This window comes from Engystomops pustulosus, chromosome 2, assembly GCF_040894005.1.
Source record: "Engystomops pustulosus chromosome 2, aEngPut4.maternal, whole genome shotgun sequence".
Lineage (NCBI taxonomy): Eukaryota > Metazoa > Chordata > Amphibia > Anura > Leptodactylidae > Engystomops > Engystomops pustulosus.
In genome coordinates this window covers 199,567,238-199,592,598 of record NC_092412.1, presented here as the reverse complement: position 1 = coordinate 199,592,598, position 25,361 = coordinate 199,567,238, and the positions used below count along the sequence as shown (strand labels likewise).

Here is a 25,361-nt window from a genome sequence, read left to right as displayed (position 1 = left end):
AAAAGTGACAACCTTGAGACTGCAGGAAAAGTGACATAAACCTACATAACCGAGTTAAGTCTGAATATGGGTTTAGTAAAGGTGACCCTGCACCTCAATGATAAGATTAGCCTTTGACATAATGTTATGTAGAGCAATGGTCCCCAACCTTTTTGTAACCAGTGACTGGCTGCAGGCAAGCATTTTGCTGTACCGGCCTCCAACCCATTGTATGACCACAAAGTATAATACTGCCCTTACAGTACCCACCACTATATAATGACCCCTTTCCTACAAGCCCCCATATAGCCAATTCCTGCATCCCCCTTATGATGCCCCTCTTTCTGGAACCCACAGATCCTTATAATCCCCCTTTCTTCGGCCATCTAATTATAATGTCCTTTGTCCTACTGAGGGGTAGTCCACATTGTGGTGGTTGGGGACGCAGATCTAGAGGAGCAATAGGATGAAGAGCCATTTTATATCATTTGAAAGATAAATTACAAAAACTTTACGTCATCTATTCCCAAGTACAGGTGTTCCCCAAGTACTCAAGTTGAATTTGTATGCAAGTCGAAACTGTATATTTTAGAATTGTAGCTCCAGTGAAGATTGGATTTTCAAAAATTTTGCTGTAATGGGACCAAGGATTATCAATTAAGCTTCATTACAGACACTTTACAACTGATTATTGCAGTCTGGGACTACAGTAACATCCAGAGAGCTTGACCAGAGGTCACAGTGGGCAGAGCGGTCAGTTTTTAACTAGGGGTCGTCTGTCCTTAAGTAGGGATCGCCTGTATTGGGGATTCATAGTAAACAGGTGTATAAAATCCAAGCTGAACATCTGCTAGAAGAGACTGCAGCTGTGGTCTAGTGTACAGTGTGGCTCTAGAGATCACAATGACAGCTAGTGAATAAGCATTGCTGCTATACCTGCAAATTTTATTCACATGGGGCCAAAGTCCAGACAGGGGTTATCCATAGAAATATTTTCTAAGTTATCAATTGCACAAATATGTAGCTCTCATCTTTTCACTGCTTATAACACCTAATGAGAGGCAGACAGAAAAATTATTGATAGCAAAGAACTGTCCAGTAAAGGTCAAGAATAAAAAGATGTGGTACAAATCTATAGGACATCTATTCTCTGCTTTGGGCCACCCCAAGTTGTTGGAAATGTTCCCTTGATAGTGTGGTACCTGGAGGCTGGTTGGTTGGGTTATCGTGCCCAGACCAACACTGATTGTTTTGAGAGTACTTGTTGTACTTTTAATTATTTTTATTCATGGATTTGTACCTTGTTTTTGAACATGTAATAAAGTTTATTGTATTGAGCCTGTTGTACACATGGATTTATCTTTTCAAGGGTTTATATGAATTGTTGTTACATTTGTTGGCTCTACGTTTTCTTCATTAGCATTTAGGTTGAGTCTACAAAACTTGTTGTAAGTTGCGTGCAAGCAATGAAATTCTGTTTTCTATCTTCATCATATGTAGATCACTGTGTTGCATCTTCCAGAAGCACCATTGTGGTATCCACCGTTTCAATTTCATGCCTTAAACTAGGATTGATACATAAACTGAATCAAGCTTTGGTGGCAGACAATATCTATTCATTGTCTTTGAACACCTTTTGTGAGCGACATACCATTCAGTAGGAGCTGCTACACAGATTCAGGGGAAATATGAATTTTATTTATAGTCCCTGAATTTGTGGAATTCTCTCTCCCGTTATCTGATCATTGTAATCCACTCCACTGTCAGAGAGGAGGTGGTGGAGCCGGAGAAGGCATGCGTTATGGTAATCTTCTCTGACACTGTCCAATCAGTGCCAGACAGTATGAAAGAAACTGCTGTGTACATGCACAGTGTGATCTCTCTGTGCTTATCCATCATACTTTCTGCTGCACACTCCCATCTCCTGTTAAGAGTCCCTTGGCATGCAAAACTCAGCTAACAGCCGAAGATAGATGTCCACGAGGAACGAAGGGGGTGTGCAACAAAATTATTAATAGCAATCATTGTGGTACACACTTCTGAATCTTCAGAAACAAGCAAGTTATATAGATGTAGCCACTAGGCCAGTGATGGCGAAGCTTTTAGAGATCGAGTGCCCAAAATGAGACCCAAAACACACTAGCTTTTCCCAAAGTGCCAACACGGCAATCTAGGCAGTAACAAACTGCTACCAGAATCTTTGAGCTCCAATCCGACCCTATCCACTCCTCCTCACTTTTCAGCCAGGACCAAGCAGCACAGGATGGGTCACTTTAAAATAGCGGGGCACTACTTGGACTGCCTGAGACTGCAGGAAGGTGTCATGTCGGGCAAACTCTGTGCCTGGGAGACAGCCCGTGTGCCCACAGAGAGGTCTCCGAGTGCCATCTCTGGCACCAGTGCCATAGGTTCGCCATCACTGCACTAGGCAATGAGCAGGTATCCTAGGGTATAAGCATGTTTTATAGTAGTAGCAAACAAAGGAATAGGCATGTTTTGCAGCAGTAGCCCACTAGGCAATGAGCATTGCTGAGAAAATGTACAGAACAGACCAAAAGTTTGGACACACCTTCTCATTCAAAGAGTTTTCAGAATTTTCATGACTATAAAAATTGTAGATTCACACTGAAGGCATCAAAACGATGAATTAACACATGTGGAATTATATACAAAAAAAGCCAACTTTTTCTTTGATTACTGCTTTGCACACTCTTGGCATTCTCTTGATGAGCTTCAAGAGGTAGTCACCTGAAATGGTCTTCCGAGAGTCTGGAAGGAGTTCCCAGAGATGCTTAGCACTTGTTGGCCCTTATGCCTTCACTTTGTGGTCCACCTCACCTCACCCCAAACCATCTTGATTGGGTTCAGGTCTGGTTACTGTGGAGGCCAGGTCATCTGGCGTAGTCCAATATCACTCTCCTTCTTGGTCAGATAGCCCTTACACAGCCTGGAGGTGTGTTTGGGGTCATTGTCCTGTTAAAAAAATAAATGACGGCCCAACTAAATGCAAACCGGATGGAATAGCATGCAGCTGCAAAATGCTATGGTAACCATGCTGGTTCAGAGTCCACCAGCGAAGCACCTCCACACCATTACACCTCCTCCTCCATGCTTCATGGTGGGAACCAGGCATGTAAAGTCCATTTGTTCACCTTTTCTGCGTTGCAGACACAGTGTTTGGAACAAAGATGATAAATTTGGACTCCGCAGAACAAAGAACAGATTTCCACAGGTCTAATTTTTGTGTTCTTTAGCCCAAACAAGTCCCTTCAGCTTGTTGTTTTTTTAGTTACCTTGAAGGCTGCTGCCCACAGTTTTCTCTTGACAGTTGTTGTAGAGATGTATCTTCCACTAGAACTCTGTGTGGCACTGACCTGGTCTCTAATCTGAGCCGCTGGTAACCTATGATTTCGGAGGCTGGTGACCTTATCCTCAGCAGCAGAGGTGATTCTTGGTCTTCCTTTCCTAAGGCGGTCCTCATGTCATCCAGTTTCTTTGGAGAGCTTGATGGTTTTTGCAACTAGACTTGGGGGCACTTTCAATGTTTTCCTAATATTTCGGACTGACTGACCTTGCTACTTGTTTTGTTTTTTTTTTTTTTTAGCAATAATACAAATTCTAACAGTCTATTCTGTAGGACTATCAACTGTGTATCCACCTGACTTCTGCACCACACAACTGATGCTCCCATTTGTAAGACAAGAAATTCCACTTATTAAACCTGACAGGATACACCTCTGATGTGAAAACCTCTTCAAGAGAATTCCAAGAGTGTGCAAAGCACTAATCAAAGCAAAGGTGACTTTTTTGTTACGTATATAATTCAACATGTGTTAAATCGTAGTTTTGATGCCTTCAGTGTGAATCTACAATTTCTATAGTCATGAAAATACAGAAAACTCTTTGAATGAGAAGGTGTGTCTTTGAATGAGAAGGTGTGAATGAGGTGGTCTGTCCTGTATCTTCTATAAATTGCTAAAAACTAGTTAAAGAAATCAGCCATGACGTAAAGCCAAATACAAGTAGAAGAACCCCTATTCCAAATAACATATATATTTTCCAAGTTGTTTTTCTGTTACAAGCTATGTTTGAGAGGGTTGCGACAAAATTGTGGCGCATGCGCGCAATACCTAGTGACATCATCAATATCGGACGTCACCCACTGATGGCCTCATATTTGGCGGCACCCAATAGAATCCGCCGTGGAATGGACCAACTAGCCTGCACCAATCACCAATGGCTGGAACCAATGGCGCTATAGCTCCACAGAGGGGGTGTAACTCCCAATATAAGGCTAAGAGCCGATTGGCCAAGATAGAGGTCAGTTTAATGTTGCTAAGTAACACCAATAACAAACTGCTGTCATTGGCGTCCACACTTGATAGGAACCGCCCTAAAAACCGCCCTGACCAATAAGGCTCTATTCTGTCTTAGGACAGCCCTGTAAATATAGAGGGTGGTGGGGAGTACGTTTTTTAGTTAAGTTTTTATAAACAGTGGAAATGTGGAATCTATGTACAGAGCAATAATATAAAAGAAAACAACATGATTTGGTTGGCAAAAGAAAAAAATACTTTAAAAAGAGAACCTGTCAGGCAAAATAACCCCCTAAACTAAATATATTTTCATAAACAGCCATTAGAAATCATTGCCTCTATCCCTTCATTGTCCCACTACATGCCTGTAAACTTAACCCCTTATCACCGACACTAGTTTTCAGCTCAATGACCAGACTCGATTTTTCAAATCTGACATGTCTCACGATAATTGGTTATAACTTCGGAACGCTTTAACATATCCCGGTGATTTTGAGAATATTTTCTCGTGACACATTGTACTTCATGTTAGTTATAAAATTTAAGTGAATAGTTTTGCGTTTCGTTCTGAAAAAAAGTGAAAATTTGGCAAAAGTTTGTAAAAATTCTTCATTTTCCAAGTTTGAAATGTTCTGGTTTCCAGACAGGAAGTAAAACTACCCAAAAAGTTTGATAATTAACATTTACAGAATATCTGCTTTATGTTGGGATGATATTTTATGCTTCCGGTCATTTTTCTAGGATGTTATGAGGTGCAGAACTTTAGGTGCGATTTTTCTTATTTTCATGAAAATTGCCATAACTCACATTTTGAGGGACAACTCAGCTTTCAAGTGACTTTGAGAGGCCTAAATAATAGTAAAACCCCATAAATTACCACACTATAGAAAGTTCACCCCTCAACATATGTAAAACAACTTCTATTAAGTCCATTAACCCTTTAAGTGTTTCACATGGGTTAAAAAATATGGACCTGCGATTTAGAAACTAGAATTTTTTTGGATATACATTCATTTAGGCCAAAACTGACATTTTCAGAATAAATTAAATGATGAAACGCACTGCAACGCTTGATGCCCAATTCCTCCCGAGTGTACTGATACCACATATGTGGTGGTAAACTGCTGTACGGGCGCACGGCCGAGTATAGAATGAATGGAGGCGCCATTCACAGCAGATTTGTATTGTCACATTGTACGACCTATAAATTTTTATTTTTTTTGGTAATGCGATCATATGAGGGCTTATTTTTTATGGGATGAGATACAATGAATAAATAATTTATTTTGGGAGTCTAAAGCTTATTCATGAGATTTTATTAACTATTTCAAGGGGGACACAAACAAAATCATCAATTTTTATTTTGGATTGTTAGCATTTTTTTTTCCCCCGCTCACCGTAACGTAAAAATAATATTTTATCTTTATTCTCTGGTTCACTACGATTGCGGTGATACCTCATTTATATAGTTTTTCCTATTTTTGCTCAATTTTCCTGAGCAAAACCAATATTGGAGAAAATCGCATTGTTTTTACTATTGACAACTTTTCAGGGCCATAACTTCTGTATTTTTCTGTTGTCAGATCTGGTTGAGGGCTTATTTTTTGCGAAAACAGTTGTTCTTTTCAGTCGTATCATATTAGGTACCGTAACTTTTTTTGATCACTTTTTAGAACATTTTTTGTGATGGTGTTTGATGAAAAATTGTATATTATGGGAAGTTTTTCGAGTTTTTTTTTTTACGTAGTTCACCGAGCGGGTTCAATATTGATTTAGATTTATTGTACAGATTAATACGGACGCGGTGATACCAAATATGTACGTGTTTTTGTGTTTTATTTACTTTATTTGCATTTTATGTGTTTCTGGGGAGATTATGGGACTTTTATTTTATTTATTTAATTATATTATAAAAAGATTTAATTTTTTTTTTTTTACTTTTTTACATTTTCTACTTCTTGGCTTGAATAAGCGATCATCCGATCGCTTATTCAAGCCTTTACACTGCAATACACTTGTATTGCAGTGTATAGTGAAAGTAACTGAGCATGCTGCGCATGCTCAGTTACTTACAGCCGGGTCCTGCCAGGAAGACAGGACCTGGTGAGAAGAGGAGCCGACAGCCCCGGGTCACTCGTCGGAGCCGACAGCACACCGGGGGGGTCCGATCCACAGGGGACACACTTGCACGCCGCGGTCATGCTTGACCGCGGCGTGCAAGGGGTTAAACACAGGGGTTAAAGACCCGGTGTCCCGAAAACTTCTTCTGATGCGCCGCCGTAGAAAGGCGTCGCATCAGAAGAAGTACCCTTAATGACCGCCGTAAAAACCCGATAGGGCGGTCATTAAGGGGTTAAGCAATGAGTCCCTCAAGATGTTTGCAAATGACCTGTAAGATGACCAATGAGTCATTAGCATATTCAAGCTGTCCAGCTTATTCATGAGTGGGAGGCACAGCCACAACCGCAGTGCATGACTGACAGCCTGTATAATGGTGTGAGGCTGTATAATGATGTGCTTCCTGGTGCTGGCGCCCCCTGCAGCCTGTGTGTGTATAGGAGAGATACAACAGCTCCAGGCAGCCATGTTATAGCAGAACATGCCTGGTACTTGTGTAGCTGATGTCTGTCTCTCTCACATGTGTATAGTAGAACATGTCAGCAGATAAAGCACAGACACTAGCAATGCTTTACTATATATTACACACAGACATGAGCAGGGGGAGGAGAGGGGAGAGGTAACAGGTGACATCACTGCCTCTGACCATGTGACCAGCCTCATTTACATAATAAAGGAAATATGATTTTACAATGATTAATGTATAAATTGACTTGATAAAGGCTGGGATGGATCCTTGTGAGCTGCTCCAAAAAGTAGAGGTGACAGGACTAGTGACAGAGACCTGGTGACAGGTGTCTTAACATTTTACTGTAAAGTTGACTTGAAATAAAATTCTAAATGAACAAATAATATCAAAATTCATACCAAAGTAGGTCAGCCACCAAGCTTGGAAGTTGCAAAGGGTGCCATCTGGCAAGACTTCACCCTGAGAATGTGAATAAAATCATTACTGTATTTCTGAAAAAGCCATAGTAAATACTGCTTTCCATCTTTATCCAAGACAGTACAAAGGAATAAAACAATACATATTAATGAATTGCAAGAGTTGCCGAGGTAAGACTGCTGTAAGATGTCTACTTTATGAGTTTTCTTTGACTTCGAAAACAAATTGGTAATAGAGAGCTAAAGGCCATGATTGACCAATGAATCCACTAAATAAACCCTTATGTAAAACATGAATAAATGAGTAAAATCTTACCATCACATACGCAATGCTGTCAAAAAAAGCAGCAATGGCCAAACTCAGTATCATTTTCTGTTGAAGAAAAAAAGTATTAGTGATTTTATCAAATCATTTAATTCCAGGTGTCTTCAGAGTCAACAAAAGTCTGTTAATTAAGAAGAAGAAATGGGATAATATGTTTGCAGTCTGAAATCATAGGAGGTGATTGATAGGGAGAAAGGGATGGAGTCGTCTCATTTAATAAATTCAACGGTATACGGTATTCAAATTCATGGGCTGATATGAGCACACACATGCAAGTTCTCTGTGTAATTATAGGAATGACTGCATGTAATCAGATCTAATGTCTTCAGATGAAGGGCTGCAAAATTCAAAATTCAGAAAAGAAGCATCTTTTGTGTTTACTCTGCTCAGGGATGTAAGAAAAATAAGTCACATTTTTATATACATAGCATACAAAACAGCTAATATTCATATTCAGGGTTTCTTATAAGAATAGCAACATGAAACCCCTGTCACCTACCGTACAAGAGAATCCACAAATCCCTTGACTTGCAATTTCTTTTTTTATGGCTATCGAACATACATAATAAAATTCAAGGGGTTCTGTAAGTGGGGGGCAGGATATTAGGTAATTTACAAATATACATCTAGTAAAAGTTCTGCACTGCTTTCTTAATATGTAAATTAAAGCCTCTTGTCATCTCTAGCTGCCCACAAATAATCACCCTGTAAGGATTTGCAATTACAATAGCGACTACACCACGTTCACACAATGTAGGAGTGTAGGTGGTGTAGAGAGGTGCAGCGGCCAGCGGAGTAGATAAGCATGGGGCGTTCAAGTCCCGTGCTCACTAACTTTTGAACTTACGTTCTCTGGTTATAATCATAGTATAAAAAGCTGGAAAAGGCGCCATCAGAGTCCATCAAGTCCAACCTTTAGGCCCCTTCCACACAAGCCCCTCTGTCAGCATGCTGCATCGCATAGAGCCGGCAATGATTGCGCAAAGCATGCGCTGCTGCCGGTGATTCTTACATGTCCCTCGGCCGGCCCCCTCATGAATACGGCCGACTGCTAGGGGACCTGTACGTCGAACCGACCTCTTATTTGGTAAGAGGTCAGATCGAATAAAACTAAGTTTGCACACACACATATTTTAATAAAAATAGAATAAATATAAAGGGGTCGGGGACAGGATAAGGGGGAGCATATTTGGTGAGGGTATTTTTCGGGGGTGACAGGTCCTCTTTACATCATTTTGGATTATTAAGTTAATCTGTCATTGTTCTCGTCACTCTATTCCCCTATTGATATTGTTGCTGTCCTCTGCACCCGTTCCAGCTCTACTATATCCTTTTTATACGCTGACCCCCAAAACTGTACACAATATTCCATGTGTGGTCTGACCAGGGATTTGTACAAGGGCAAAACTATGCCCTTATCTATTCCTATCTTGATACATCCCATAATTTTATTTGCTTTAGCAGCAGCTGCCTGGATCTGGTCACTAAAATTAAGTTTACCATCCACCAATACCCCCAAGTTTTTTTCAGCTCCAATTATTTTTGTTTCCATGGCCCAAGTGCATGACTTTACGTTATCTACATTAAACCGCATTAACCATTTCTCCATGCAGATGTTGCCTTTGGTCAGATTTGAACCCAGGACATAAGTGCTGCAAGGCAACAGTGCTAACCGACTGTGCAATCACAAATAACTATGATATTGTAATTTGCCTCAAATCACCTTAAGGGCAAGTCTGTATGCAAACCTGTAGATAAAAATGGAGCACATCTGTAACACATAAAATTGATTTCAAACCTGTATACATTAGTGAAAACATCTTGGCTTGCCTGATAAGAGTATGGAAGTTTGTGAGACTAGAATACATGAAGGCACACAATTTAATTTCGCAAATATTTATCAAAATTTTGATTAAAGCCCAATTTCAACGTGACAGAATGTATGACAAAGTACAACCAGGGAATTTATATCAGTCATTCCTGAATGTGTCTCGTCCTGCAACTTAAAAAAAGAAGAATCCTATAACTGCTTATCTTTTTTCTTCAGGATGTGCTCAAACATCATTTTCATGTTGGCTCCACAACATATTAGTTCTCGCTTTGTAACAATGGATGCCTACCTTACAACCTGTGCCGTAAATTCAGAGCGAACGCTTTCAATAAAAGCAGCCAGAAAATTCCTTATCTTGCTAATAACACCAGTCATGAAATCAACAGTACGTTTATTGAAGTTGTCCACTTCTGGACATAAGTCATTGATGCCAAGGTGCAACCTGCTTTATGGGTTAATAGTAAAACAGTGAGCAACTCTTGGGTTGCATTTCTGCTCATTAAGAAGTTTTTATACTACTATGCATATAAACATGGAGAGTAGCACTGCTACATCTAAACTATTCTCGCTGACTCAAATACCACGTATCCCACGGAAAGTGTGCGTCGCTGGCTTTGGAGTTTCACAGCTTGCTAGCTGTTAGCAATGTTCAAGAACTGAGGAGATATACAGACACTACGCGCCTCCAAATGACTTTCAAAGAATTGGTTTGTAGTTCAAACAAAGAAGACACAGACTAGCGAGCCCTATGGGAGACATAACTGAGACAATCCATGATTAAATCAATAAAAGGACTCTCATTGCCCTGGCGTTCTGGTAACTGACTGGGTATAGGGATTACACTCGTATTTGATACAATTTTCTACTTTCACACTGACAATATAAATCTAATCTTTACGCTGAATTTTACCTAGTCAGAAATGCAGAAATCCACAATGCTAGTTTTAAAGGACATCTACCACCAGGATGAATGACTGCATGCAAATGAGCGCCTGAGGGGCTCCAGGCTCCAATTAACACCTATGGAGCCCCTAAGGCTCATTTGCATACAATCCTTCATTCTGGGGGTAGATGCCCTTTAAAACCACAATAAATATATTATACATCAGTCTTGTGTCATGTATTTACAAACTAACAGATTAGGACTTAACATGGGTTGGATTTTATCATTATTTCAGGCTTGTTTTTTACATTCAATTTATCATATACCAGTCGGTTTTTTGTGCCTAAAGGTCAAATTTCCACAAAAAGTAGCAGTTTTCATTGAAAAATGCACTTAAAGAGGACATGTCACCCATAAATTTGGCACTAGGAGCTGCTTACTAAAGTGCTTAAACAAACACCGCAGTGTTAGAATGACAGCGTTAACGGAAACCTCCGATAAAGCTAACACCGCTGCAAAGTACAATAGAAACGTCGACCAATCAAAAAGCGGTCCAACATATTCATGAGAGGGCGGTCCGAGGCGCTGCCTCTTCCCCGCACCGCCCCGCTCACTCCATAGGCCGGTAGTGACTGCCGTACGTCTTGCAGCAGTCACTAAACCCACCCCTTCTTGAATACGTCAGACCGCTTTGAGAGCGGTCCAGCGTTTACAGCGTGTGTTTAAGCACTAGTGCTAGTGCAGAATTTATGGGCTACAGCCACACTGGAGAGGTTTGCAGTTTAATATACAACATTTGGGGCACATAACTCAGTGCTTACTGTGCCTAATTGGTAAAAGGGAGGATGAGTGCACTTCACTATAATGTCATAACAAACACGGCAATAACCCAAAAACAACTAATTGGCCACAAAAAAAAACTACAGAAATTAAGCCAAAATCCCCCCATGGTGTCACGTGGCATATCATATAACCACTGGAATTGAGTAAGCAGACATCTATGGGGCAATCATGACTGACACTTTCACTAAATTCTGGAGGTCCTGTGACAGAGGGTCATGAGGGCCTGAATGTTCAGATAAATTTTTGCAGTTCTGTTCTGCTCTTCTTTAAATCGAACCTGGCATCAAGAACTGGCACAATAAACCTTACTCGCATCCCCCTCTGTGTCTTTGCTGAAAAGTGCAGTGCGGGTGTCCCAGCTTAAATCTGCCTCCTCCAACAAGTAAAATCGCTCTCCAAACTTTTTTTTTTATCTTAGTCTATGTTGGCTCCAGCCATTGTTGTTTGGCTATGCAGAGACATGTAGAGCACTTCCTGTCTGCTCAGGCAGAGATTTGAGGAGACGCAGAGGGTGTCAGTCAAAAGAATGAGGCATGGCTCACTGGCAGACTGTAGAAACATGGCTCATCTATTTGACTAACGTTGGCCAGTTGTGAAAGGGTTATGGGATTGCTGGAAATAAAAGTAGTTCCACAATTTATTTTACAATTCATTTTTAACTCTACTGCGTTTTTTGTGCCAAAGGCCGACATGGAACCAGCAGGAAGGAGAAATAGACAGTTCTCCATCATGTTATGAACTTTGGCTATATCCAGAATTGTTAATGAAAATATAAAGATTACAAAATGTCAAACGGTTTATAACAAAATAATAATAATAATAGTAATAAAAAAATACCATCATTTTTATAACCATCAGTCCAAAGCACAGCAAGTGCTCGCAAAGGGATTGGGACAGATTAAGGGGATCTTTACTTATAAAGTAAGCTAGTAAGGGCTTCGTAGAAGCCCAAAAGAGTGTCGTCAAGAGTGAAAGCCGAGTTCCCTCTGTCAATATTGATCCATCAATATGATGCCACATAATAGAGATACATACCGGGAACTGCCATAGCTCTCCTATCCCTTGGATCCTGCAGCAGGGCCAAACTAAATCAAGGGGGCCTACCAACCAATAGAATGAGCGGAGAATACTGTCATAGTGCTTAACCCCTTACCGACGTGACGTACTATTACATCACATGCTGGCTGCGGGTGTATGGAGAGGGCTCACGGCATACTGTAGCAAACACCCACCGGTAACACCGCAGTCGGTGCTGGCACCAATCATGGCTGTTAACCCTGTAAATAACTTCGGCAAAGCTGCCTGATGCATTTAAATCCTGGTGGTGCGTGGGTGCCGCCATCTTGGATTCAATCACCGCCCCCTGTGAGGTCTTTGGGGGGCGGCGATCGGTTGAGCCCTCATCCCATGAGCCCTCTCCATACAGAGGGAGTCGACTTGCCTTAAACTCGATAGCCTTAAACTTTAATATACGTAGAAGTACAGTGTACACATAAAATATAAACTTGTCATTTTTACAAAACAACGTACAATCAATCAGTTATAAAAATAAAAATAGATAACCATACCAAAGGAATAGCTCCAAATATACACACAGTAGGGGTTAAGGCCATCTATCCATGTGAAATGAATTCCCCAAAAGACTAACAAAATGGGTCCCTTGGACTCACTTATTTAAATTCAATGAGTTTTTGCTCGCAACCCTTGACTGTGATGTCACTGAGAGGGGGAGGTTCACATTACCTCCTCCCTTCAGCGAGGTACCATTTTGTAGATTTTGCAGAAAACTCTACGCGACAGAATATGAAAGTGTTGTTAAAGCAGGACGCAAGATTTCCAAGGTGAAAACACGCACGTGAAGTAACATTTACATACCATGCTCCATTGAATATTTTAGTTTGAAACATACTAGGGAAGTCGATGGCAATGCATAGAAGGAGATTATGAAGGACTAGACTTGCACTCTTATTCTTAAGCCTGCATTACCAGATCTTAGGTAGATTTTAGAAGTTTACGTTATTAGCTCAAATGCCAAGAATATAAAAATTGAAAAGTCTCTTATCTGAAACTGAAATGCAACTGTTTTACTAGAATTATTCTATTAACACTATAATACAGCGCTATATCTAGGGGTACAGATAATTCCACAATGTGAGATGGAGTTGGGAGGAGCGATGTATACTATGCCAACAGCACATTAGACACACAAGTGCTCAAAGTTTTCGCCTGATGCGGATAATGAGATTTCATTTTGCAGAACAGGATTATTTAAATGAGCAGGCAGGCATGGAGCTGGCATGTTATGGAAGCAGCTCGCAACAGTACGGCTGGCACGGAAATTCTGCTTGCTATTATATGAATGCAAGCATGGCAAGTGCAGCTCCGGCTGATGTTTAGACCAAGTGATAAAACCATACAAACACCATTTACTACTCTTCCAAATTACTAATTGGCCTATCCAGCTGCATTACTTTAGAGAAGTAAAACATACATTGCTGAAGTCTGTTTCATTTTACTGTCAATGTCCTCCAAAAATATACATTTTATTGTACAGGTATAATATGGAAAAATTCCAGCAAGGTCAGCTCCTCATAAGTATAATCAGTAAGTGAAATGTGGAACATTCATTGGCAGTATTTGTCATACTGGATTCCGCCCTGGGACCTGGACTCCCATAATTATAGCCAAATATGATAATGCTGCAAGTCACTGCCATCGCTGCAGCGCTACCATCCGATACTGAATACATGATTATAGCGCAGAACAGTAGTCCCTCTGGGAGGCAAAAACTCATAGCATCATAGCCAAGATCCCCATAAAAAGGCATCAGACAGTGCAAATTACACTGACTGAATATACCCATGTAAATCTCTCTCAATGGGGAAAGCTTTTGTGTTTATAGCCACAGAGATGTATTTTGTTGTTGTTTTATGGCGTTTTTTAAAGGGAACCCGTCACCACTATTTTCACAAATACAGCTAGTGACAGGTTCCTATAGAGCTCTAATAACTATTTGACACCCTGCTTGTAGCTAAGAATTATGCCCCTGAGATTCCCATATATTCAACTTTATAGTTTTATCTGGTAACTAAGCATGGCTACATGTAGTCCAGGTGGGCGTGGCCTCCTCGGGCTGAATCCAGCAGCTCCTCACCATCCCTATCTCTGTATGCTGCTATAATGTCATGTGACCAGGGTGACATCATCGCAGGTCCTATAGCTTTTGTAGCATTAGGAACTGTACACTATGAAATCACAGCATATTTTATCAAATGAAATCACAGCAGCCTGCATGGAGAGGAGTAGAAGTCCATGGAGGCTGCTGTGATGGTTTTATGTGGTCAGATATGTACATAGGGGTATAGTTTTCATATTAGGTAGCTCAAGGACCTTTGATGATGTCACCCTGGTCACATGACATTAGGCCACGCCCCCATGGACTCGCTCCAAAGCTGCATAGATACCAGGCAAGATTATAACTCTGATTTTATGGGGATCTGAGGGGGACAATTTTTAGCTAAAAGCAGGGTGTCAGATAGTTACTAGAGCTCTATGGGAACCTGCCACTACCTGTATTTGTGAAAATAGTGGTGACGGGTTCCCTTTAATCAACTGTTTTATTGAAAGTATTTTATGACAACATACACAACATACAACAGTATACAAAATTAAATCGGAGGTAAAAAAGTGCATTGTTACCTAGAAAGATTTACTCACATAAAGAAAGTTACAGTATACACAAAGTACACACAGACCACAAGGGGGAAAAGGAAGGCAAGAGGGTGAATGGGTTAGGCCATTCAGATTACTTTTCTGAGGCCAATCCAATGAATATGCCACAGTTCCTGCACCTTTGAAAAATGCAGTCTTGCTTTTAGCAGAATGTGGACTGTCTTTCACAACCCAGCTGTAATACTGATACGCTAACTTGTGTCTATATGCTTTAAAGCCTGTATACTGAAACTCTGTCCTGACTCCTTGACAATTCCATGCTTATTGATACTTACTATTTTCAATAAAGTTTATTGAACAGAAAAATGCAGTCTCTGCCTTTACTAAGAGGCCGTCAAGTGCTCCAAGCCACAGAACGCCTGGATCCTGGCCTGGAGATCCAGCAGTGTGGGTGGGGGTGGCTTTCCAATGGCTTGCTGTCAGACACTTTGCCACATAAGTATGTGTAAGCAAAGTTTGTAAGTAGTTTTAGCTATCTGAAAAGAGGAGACATTAAGGAGGCAGAACATCAGGTATAGGGGTATCTGCAAAAGGGGTAACTGAGTATATGAGATCTCGATCCTCCCTACATAAAATCTGCACTAATGGCCACAATCAAAAAAATGTGCTCTAGAGCAGCGGTCCCCAACTGCCAGGCCGTGGAACAACCAGTAAATGGCCGCGGCCAAAATAATTTTAAGAGAACCTGTCGGATGAAATTGACCTAATAAACCAGTAGAAGTATGTTGTCAAGCAGCTGAACACCTTCCAGATCATGTTTCTTTTATTACCCATTGTGGTGGAATCATCAAGAAAATCTACTTTGAAGTGAGATGTAAATTAGTTGCATAAAACCAAGGCGCAGATTTTAACAGTGAAGTCTAGCTCCCTCTTCCTCAGAAAGAGGTCTTCACTGTAATTGATGGTCCTGCATCCAGAGGCATCACCTTGACTTTACAGAGCCAATTTAAAACTCACTTCAAAGCTGACATGAAAGAAACAATAACTAGAAGGTGTCACGATGCTTAACAATATACTGGTAGTGGTTTATTAGGTCAATTGCTAATGATAGGTTCCCATTAAAATAAAACTGTATATTCACCTCCAATGCTCCCCGCAGCTTCCCAGCAGAAGGCCAGCGGCACGCCTAAGCCTGCACGCAATATATCGCGGCCGATTACCTCATAGTGTGTGCGATTGGGCAGAGTGCATAGGTGAAGCCACAGGGAGAAGAACAACCTGGAGCCGCAGGGAGAAGAGGGGCGCCAGAGTTAAGTATACATATGTTTTTTCATTTTAAGCGGGCTGTGCTGTGGACACTGCTATGGAGGCTGCGCAGGGGACGTATTGGCTACATTTCCCACCCTAAGATTATACTCAAATCAATAAAGTCTTAGTTTATTTTGTAGTAAAATTAGATACCTCTGCTAAGGGGGGCTAAGGCATTTCCCTCTAATTAGCTCCTCCCCCGGACCACCCCTCACACACCATATGCGGGTGGTGAAAGTGAAGCTTCAAGCTGCAGTCACTGCATCCTCGAACCGCCTCCTCATGAATACACTAGGGCTAGTAAGCTGCTTACTTTAGTAAACCTTTCCTAGAGGGAATATTTTGGGTGACAGGTCCCCTTCAAACAGGTCCAGGACTTATAAGCCACCCTTTAAAGGCCAGTGGTCCCGATTTTGACACTCTGACGTTTGCAAGTCTATGAAGTGGAGAAGTGAGGCTTGTAGAGTGCACAGGCCACTAAGGGGAATCAGCATTGGGAGGGTCTAGAAAAAGTACAGAAGTTTGGGTAAGACTGTCATCTTTATTGCATTAATCTTATCAAAAAGAGAGAGGGGGAGGCTATGCCATCTGTCAAGAAGAGATCTGAACTCCCTAAACAGGCGAGGGTAGTTATGTGCATGTAGCGTCCTGTAGGAAGAAGTAATGTATACTCCTAAATAAGAGCACTAGTCTACCAGTTATAGCTATAGTTAGCATGGAGCTGGGCCAAGCATGAAGGGGGAAGGTAATTGTCAAGGCCTCAGTTTTCATAGTGTTGACATTGTGGCCTGACCATTTCCCAAATTGTAATAGACAAATTTTCAGGTTAGGTAAAGTGATCATAAGTTGGTTTAAGGGACACGTTGTCATTAAACAGAGACAATTTAAACTCCCACTCGTGGACCCTAACTCCATGTATAGTGGGATCTAGGCGTATTACAGCCGCTAATGGCTCAATGCATAGGACAAACAGAAGGGGAAATAAGGGCCCCCATGTTTTGTTTCATTCCTAATACAAATTGGGGCCAAAAAGGCATGAGGCAGTTTTATAGTAACAGTGGGATTGGAGTAAAGACCCCGGAGTGCCTGAACAAAGGACCTCGGAATCTTACCGAACTAAGGACCTGGAACATACAAGAGCAATTGAGGCAATCATTTGCCTTTTCCACATCAAGATTAAGAGGGGGGTCTGATCATCCATTCTGTTAACCACATCAATAAGATAAATAGTACGTCCAGTAGCCACCTTGACGGCACGGTCAGTTGGCACTTGAGTATGACAATGAAAATGTAGGATAGGGTTATGATGTAAGGTTTCCTCAAGGATCAGGTAACGACCCAGGGGATCAGAATTTGTGGAAGAGACCCGAATCGGGTATGAAGAAGATGGCAAGACGGCAACTCTCGCTTTGTTGCAATTGTATTTTGTTTTTCATAATTTTTTACAAAACGTAGCTTAAACCCCCTCTTCTTACTTTAAAGTAAAAGTAGTAACACACAGGCTCAAGAATAGAAAGTATGTCATCCGGCTGCTAAGTAACTGTAAAAACTCTTAACTCTAATATTTTCATATGACCTCTGTGATGCAGGCTGGAATCAATCACCCCCTCTCCCCCATTAAAAATAACACGTGCTTCCAGTCAGGTGAAGGAAAGGGAGATGAAAGGGGGTTACTGTTATTGGATAAACAATATTTAAAGTGTCAGCTTCAGGTACTATATTTTCTATTTCTAATGCAGCTAGAGATAAAATGAAATCTCTGGAACAGTAAAAGTCATGGTCATAGGGTGCAACTGTCTATGATCCAAAGTAATAGCACAATAGGCTTATCCACCTTAGCATGGATCTTGGACATTGTGTTTATAAGTGACTGCAGGACTCTGCTTTTACATCTGTGTTGAACTTTCATATTTATGCTTGTTCAGCAGACTATGCACATGTGCGCAGTGCTGCAGACATTGCTGGGTCATCTCTTTTCTATTATTGCTATTTCAGCTTCCAATTTTAACTTTTGCCGTACAAATAAATAATGAGATCAGTTAGTCCTGTGTTGAAACAGGTGGACAATGACACATTTACTTAGTTTGCAATAGGATTGCTTATATACCGGTAACACAAGATGACAACGCTGAGGTAATTAAGTCCCATTTTATCACCTGAGGCCGATGTACTGTAATAAAATATATGTCCAAATGTGGAATTAAAAAAAAAAAGAAAACCAATTTTATTTTTAAAAAAAGCTTCATATACAGTTTGATTTCTAATCTGTCTAAAATCTCTGGATGTAGTTTTTTTGTTCCTTTTTCTATGTATTATGATGGGGATGACAGATGGAAAAGAGTGAACTTTGATAAAAGGGAAACTGTCATCAGGATATGAAATTTTAACCTGATGACAGAATCCAATATCCCTTGTAATAAAAAGATTGCAAAAATGCTGTTATAGCCCAGAATCACCATACACCAATTTACCTAGATCCCAACTAGCAACTTCAGCAAGTCACAGGGCATCAGCTTCAGTCCCAGACTCTTCAAAGCATCCTCCCTCATCCCCCCTACCTTCCCTATGCCAAAGTGAAATGACCGCAGCATGCAAATCTCGCCCTTGCACAGCCAGCTCTTTCTATTTGTCATCGCACAAGATGGGTCACAACCGTCTGGTTGAAGCAACACATGCAGAGTTAGAGTGTTCCATGGGCATGACAGATAGAAGGAGTTGACTGCGCAAGAGCAAGATTTGCTTTCTGCGGTCGGCTGATATAGGTATGGGGGATCGAGGAAGAGGAAGGATGATTCAGGTCATGAATCTGTATGACAAGAGCTATAGGAGTCATCAGTTAGGTTTTGTGCACACAAATATTATATGTTCTCGGGATGAAAACAATGGACTCATGGGGGCACATTTACTTACCCGGTCCTGTCGCGATCCCCGAGGTGCGTTGTTCGACGCGATTTACTAGGATCATTCGCTCGATATCCTGCATGTGTTGCTTCCCCGCTCAGGTCCCCGGAGTTCACCTTCTTCTTCCTGGTGTATGTGAGTGCATGTCTTGTGACACAATTTGAATTTTAAATCCTGTGCTTAGTTTGAATCAGTCGGGTTGTCTGAGGACCATGCCCTGCGATTTGTGTTGCATGAAAGTCGGCGCGGTTGTGCCAAAATCTGATTGCGTGCGCCAAAAACCCCTGTTAAATGCGGCACAAATGGGAAACCCAACCGAAATGCAGTGTGCGGATCCTTAGTAAATGTGCCCTGTTGTGTATTATTTGCGGCCTGTGAGTCAACTCAAACGCGGTGACAGCAGAAAAGGACTGCCTGAGCCGGAAACAAGTGCAAGAATAGAATAACTAGCTGACTGCTGGGACCCCCACGGATCACGAGAACAGGACCCCCTCACTGATGGGTGGAGTGGCAGGACAAAAATGAGAGTTGGAGGTCCAGTTCTCGTGATTAGTGTGGACCCCAGCGATCGGCCCCTCATTGATCAGATAGTTATCCCCTATCCTGTAGACAGAAGATATCTTAAATAACCAGGACAACTCGTTTAACATATGACCCAGCATCAAGTTATTCTGCTGCCTGGACTCCCACTGATCACATACTAGAAATATGTCATGAATATTAACAGGAGGCCCTGGAAAATCCCTTTAATACATGTTTACAATGATAAGATTGGTCAAAAAAAGTGTAAAAGTGCAAAACTGAGGCAACCAATTGGAACTCAGCTTACACTTACACTATAAACGGTTACAGGAAAATTAAAGCTGATTTCTGTTTGGTTGCCAATATCAACTAGAACAGTTTTGCTCTCGGACTCTTAAAAAATAAATCTCCATGAGTATAGTGCACCAAAAAAGGGGCAAATACATAGACTAAGGTTGCTCCAAGGTGCTTGTCTATTTTTATTAAACTGCAGGGAGTAAAAAAAGAGCAATTTTAAGTTCAAAGTCAAACTATTTGTGCAAGATTCATTTAACATGTTGATAAATTGCTCTGTATTGCCTGTGTATAAATTAGGTATCCATAATCTGTTCTGTCCTCAAGGAAAAACCAAGGTGGTAAAGAGTCATTTACATGCATTAAGATTCAAGAGAAAGTGACAAAGGCTGTTTCTAACCATTTAGCATTGGACGTATGCCCTCATTGGGGTCCCCATTAGACCCCCACACTGTGAAAAATTGTTTTTGCTAGGTGGGTTGGCCCTTGTGTGCTCATCTATGGGTGCAGAAACACCAGGTGCTTAAAGAGGACCGGTCACCCATAAAAAAGGCACTAGGCACTTTAGTAAGCAGCTCCTAGTGCCAGGGACGCATCTGCCATTCTGAGCCATCTGGGGAGCGGAACAAATCACCGCTCATATCATGGTGCTCACAATGCGAGCAAAACAGCCACTGGATCAATGTAGCAGGCAGACGTGGAAAGCCCACACTTCCTCCGGTGGCAGAACAGGGAAGCTGTGTGCGACTGTTATCATCCACCCTAACCAGCTTCTAGTCTGCTCTCCCGCTCGCTCATCTGGCTGCCCACTCATCTGCCTGTCCATCAGCCCGCCCGCTCATCTTTGAAACTGCCCGTCCAGTCATCTACTTGTTCGCCACTCTGTGGCCCGCTCGTTCATCTGCCTATCAGTCCAACAGACAGACGTCAGGTAAGCAGGGGGACAGACCGATGAGCAGACTGCGTCAATGCCAGGAGGCTGGGAATCTACACACGTGAAGGCATCCCCCCTATCTGTCTGTGTGTTCACCTGACCACATTGCATCTGAGTCCCATCCACTGCCCATCTCCCAGGTAAAATGATATACTGTCTATGGGGTGTCCTGCTTGTATATACTATTACTAGGGTGCCCTGCCTATATATTACCAATGGGGGGTCCTGCCTGTATGTACTTTCTATGCCGCCATCTCTAAGCAGGCAATAGGCCAGCATGCCGCTATCGCAGTTAACGCTTTGCTGGCTGTGGAGTGAACCACCCATCCAGTCGTTACACCATTTCACCAATGACTGCACTTCGGGAAGGTAGTTAGACTGTAAAGGGAATTTGGCATGTTGAACACGGTACCTGATGTGTAAAGAGCAAGTAATAGTGCAGAAATTTTTCTATAAATTGAACGTATGTGGGGAAACAAATCAAGTTATGGAAACACATTCTAGCCATTCAACGGCAGCACACAGCCCCACGTATTTCAATGGGCTCACACACATCTCCCGTGTACGAGACAACTGCCCAAACTGCAAATTTTGGAGCAGGTCCTATTGCGGTCAATGCTTGTAGCCTTTTTCTACAGTGCTCGGCACATGAGCAGAATTCACAAACCGATATAACATAGGTTACAAACAATAGACCACAGATTCTTTAAAAGATCAGTTGTTTGCGTCCTGATATTGCACATAAGGTTCGTGCGCAGGTAGCCGTATAGACACACACAGTAAAAAGGAGAACTCTGTCAATCAGTGTCAGGATACATTTGGCTTAGTGCTATGAGCCCTACAGCTATTAAAGGACACCTGTCATCAGGTCTGTGTCACTTGTCCTGTCACCACTACCTGTTGGAGCAGCTCACAAGGATCCCATCCCAGCCTTTATCTAGTTATTTCATACATTATTCATTGTAAAATCATCTATTCTTTATCATGTAAATGAGGCTGGTCACATGGTCAGAGGCAGTGATGTCACCCCTGTTACCCCTCCCCTCTCCTCCCCCTGCTCATGTCTGTGTGTAATGTATAGTAAAGCATGGCTAGTGTGTGTCCTGCATCTGCTGACATGCTGCATCCTCCTAATATACAGGTGAGAGACACAGACATCAGCTACACATGAATCTGACATGTTCTGCTGTAACATGGCTGCCTGGAGCTGCTGTATCTCTCCTATACACACACACATGCACACACAGGCTGCAGGGGGCGTGGCCACCAGCACCAGGAAGCACACCATTATACAGGCTGTCAGTCATGCTCTGGGGGGTGTGGCTGTGCCTCCCACTCATGAATAGAGTGGACAGCTTGAATATGCTAATGCTTCATTGGACATTTCACAGGTCATTTGCATACAGCTTTAGGACCTCATTGCTTAGGTTTACAGGCATGTAGAGGGACAATGAAGGGATAGAGGCAATGCTCTCTAATGGAAGTTTATGAAAATATATCTAGTTTAGGGGGGTTATTTTGCATGACGGTTTCTCTTTAAACTCTAGAATTTGCATACAAAACATACCATAGACACATGTAAGCAACATAGTGATAAAATAAGTGTTTATTAACTACTTCATAAACACAGTGAAAGATCCCCATTAATCGTTGGTATATGCTAGTATATTTTTAACATATAGTTACTGTACAGTCCTTAAAGATGGTGGTTGCAAAGCCAATGCCGCCTTTAAGAGAGCTACAGACCTGCTAATAAATTATTCTGCTGTGACAGTCTGCCATCATACATCCCAGTCACTCATCTTCCAGGAATATGAATCTCCGGCATGAGATTCTCCATGGGAATCCTGTTCTTGTTCATTATGCAAAAAACATAAATTGCTGTGCAGCCTTATGCAAAACACCAATCTCATAATATGTTTAAGCAAACAGATGATCTGACGGGAGAGAGAGAGGGAAAAAAAACTAAAACCCCTCGGAATACGGTGCCTGAACTAGCAGCTTAATTATGTTCCATTTTGAGGCTGCTGAACCGCTGTACATTTAAAGATGTAAAGTGCGGCACCATTTAGAGAGATTATTTTCTGCTACTAAACCATGCAAATCACACGAAAAAAAAAAATCTGTTGATGGATCTCCCTACGTCTGCCATGCTCATTAACCACCGCAGCATAGCCGGGGAGAGGAAAACTGCAGGATAATGGCAATCGCTGAAACTGATTATTAGCCCTGATTACTTTGCCAGTCCAAACTTATCACAAGACAGAAAGGAAAACGCAGAAGCTGAGGAGGTTACGTGTTTCTCGACAAGCTTTCCGTTCATCAGGAGGAGCATTTCCCCCCCTCCCTCATTTGTTATTGTTCAGTAAACCCCAAGAGTAAGATATTCCCTTACAAACATACAAATTCTTACACCGCATAAATAATAAAAATAAAAAGGAGCCACAACAAGAATCCTGCCAACCCCATCCCTGAATGGATGCGTTTTATTATGCTCTCTGTGTCCACTTTCTACACAGGAATAGAAAGATATAAAGAGAATACATTGTGATATAGGAGAATATGTGCATTTACATTCACTTGTAGTCACTGAGGTTGTAGACCAGAACACAGGACCAGAAGTACAGGCAGTCCCCAGGTTACGTACAAGATATGTTTTGTAGGTTTGTTCTTAAAGGGCACCTACCACCCCGATTCTACCTATAAAGGTAGAAGGGGTGGTAGGTGAATGAATGGGACGCGATGATAGCCCTTTTTTGGGCTAATCCTCACGTCCCGGGTGTCTTTTAGAAAACTTTATAGCAGGTATATGCTAATTTTTTTATGCAGCTACTGGGGCGTGGAGTAGCCGGACATGAGGCTACTAGTCGCGGCTACTCCACTCCCCAGTAGCCACGTTACTCCGCCTACCAGGTAATATTCGAAGCGCAGCTCCTGGTAGCTGCGCGCCCTCGTCCGGGTCCCCTGCGTTCTGCGCATGCTCAGAACGCAGGCCTTTGGCTGCATGGCCGCGGCTCCGGGGCCGGAACTACTGCGCATGCGCAGTAGCTGGGGGACTCGGACGAGGGCGCGCAGCTACAAGGAGCTGCGCAACAAAGATTACCTGGTAGGCGGAGTAACGTGGCTACTGGGGCGTGGAGTAGCCGCGACTAGTAGCCTCATGTCTGGCTACTCCACGCCCCAGTAGCCGCATAAAAAAATTTGCATATACCCGAAATAAAGTTTTCTAAAAGACACCCGGGACGTGAGGATTAGCCCAAAAAAGGGCTATCCTCACGTCCCATCCATCCACCTACCACCCCTTCTACCTTTATAGGTAGAATCGGGGTGGTAGGTTCCCTTTAAGTTTAATTTGTATGCAAGTCGGAACTGTATATTTTATAATTGTAACTCCAGACAAATTTTTTCTTGGTCTCTGTGACAATTGGATTTTAAAAATGTTGGATTGTCATAAGAACAAGGATTAACAATAAAGCTTCATTACAGACATAACTGTTGTAGCTGTATATTGCAGCCTAAGGCTAAAGTACAGTAAATTACCAACATCGAGAGGTCCGTTTGTAAGTAGGAGTGGTCTGTAAGTCAGGTGTTCTAAAGTAGGGGACCGTCTGTATTCAATCTTGTCATCTTGACCCTGGCGGTGGTCCTGTAGCTTTTGCAGAACATATTTTAATGTATTGCTAATCTACAGATATTCTTGACAGAACTTTCCATATATTTGGTCACTATAAGGAGCTAACCTGAATTGTGGCTTTAAAGGGAACCTGTCACCAGGGACGTAATTTTTCACTAAAGACAGGTTACAGAAGACCATCACAACTGCAGTGCAAAAATGCCTTTCTGCCTTTTATAAGCATTTGCATTATAATACAATTGTGCGTTATAACTTACCTTGCACCCTGAAAAAATTCTCGGATAATCAGAGGGGCTGGGCTTTGGTTTGGGTGCATTTCAAAAAACAACATGTGACTCACTCCTCAGATCTTGGCCTCCACCTTTGTGCTCCTGTACAGCTCCTCCTCCTGCTCAGTCACAGAGGTCACAGCCTGGTGAGCTGACATCAGTGGGAGAGGGAGGAGCTGTACACGAACACAAAGGTGGGGGCGGAGATCTGAGGAGTAACAGAAAAGTCACATGTTTTTTTAAATGCATCCAAACGAAAGCCCAACCCCTGTGACTACCCCAGGATTGTCAGGGTGCAAGGTAAGTTATAACACACAATTATATTGTAATGCAAATGCTTAGAAAAGGCAGAGAGGCATTTTTGCACTACAGGTGTGATGGGCTTCCGCAACCTGTCTTTAGTGAAAATGAGCTCCCTGGTGACAGGTTCCCTTCACAGAAAATCTACAATCAAAATCCATCATGATAAACCAGGGACACTTACTCATAAATCCAGGCACTTGGAAATTTTCTTATATTTGTTATCCATGCCCTCATTCCTTCTAAAAATCAACTTTTAAAATTATGCTAAGGAGCCTGAAAGCCTGCTGGCGCAGTTCCCAGAGCCCATTAGTGCTTCACATTCACAGGCTATTAGACTGTTCCCT

At 42.0% G+C, this 25,361-nt stretch overlaps 1 protein-coding gene across 3 annotated transcripts in view; it reads right to left on the bottom strand.

The window, feature by feature from the left end:
• Positions 1–25,361, bottom strand: part of LOC140119131 (uncharacterized) — a 285,030-nt gene that overhangs the window by 219,749 nt on the left and 39,920 nt on the right. For all 3 annotated transcript variants that reach the window (XM_072137816.1, XM_072137817.1, XM_072137818.1), the window contains 2 exons: positions 7,615–7,671; positions 7,281–7,341 (listed from right to left, as the gene is read on the bottom strand). In XM_072137816.1, coding sequence (XP_071993917.1) covers positions 7,281–7,341; positions 7,615–7,671 — 118 coding nt within the window. The remainder of the gene's footprint in view (positions 1–7,280; positions 7,342–7,614; positions 7,672–25,361) is intronic.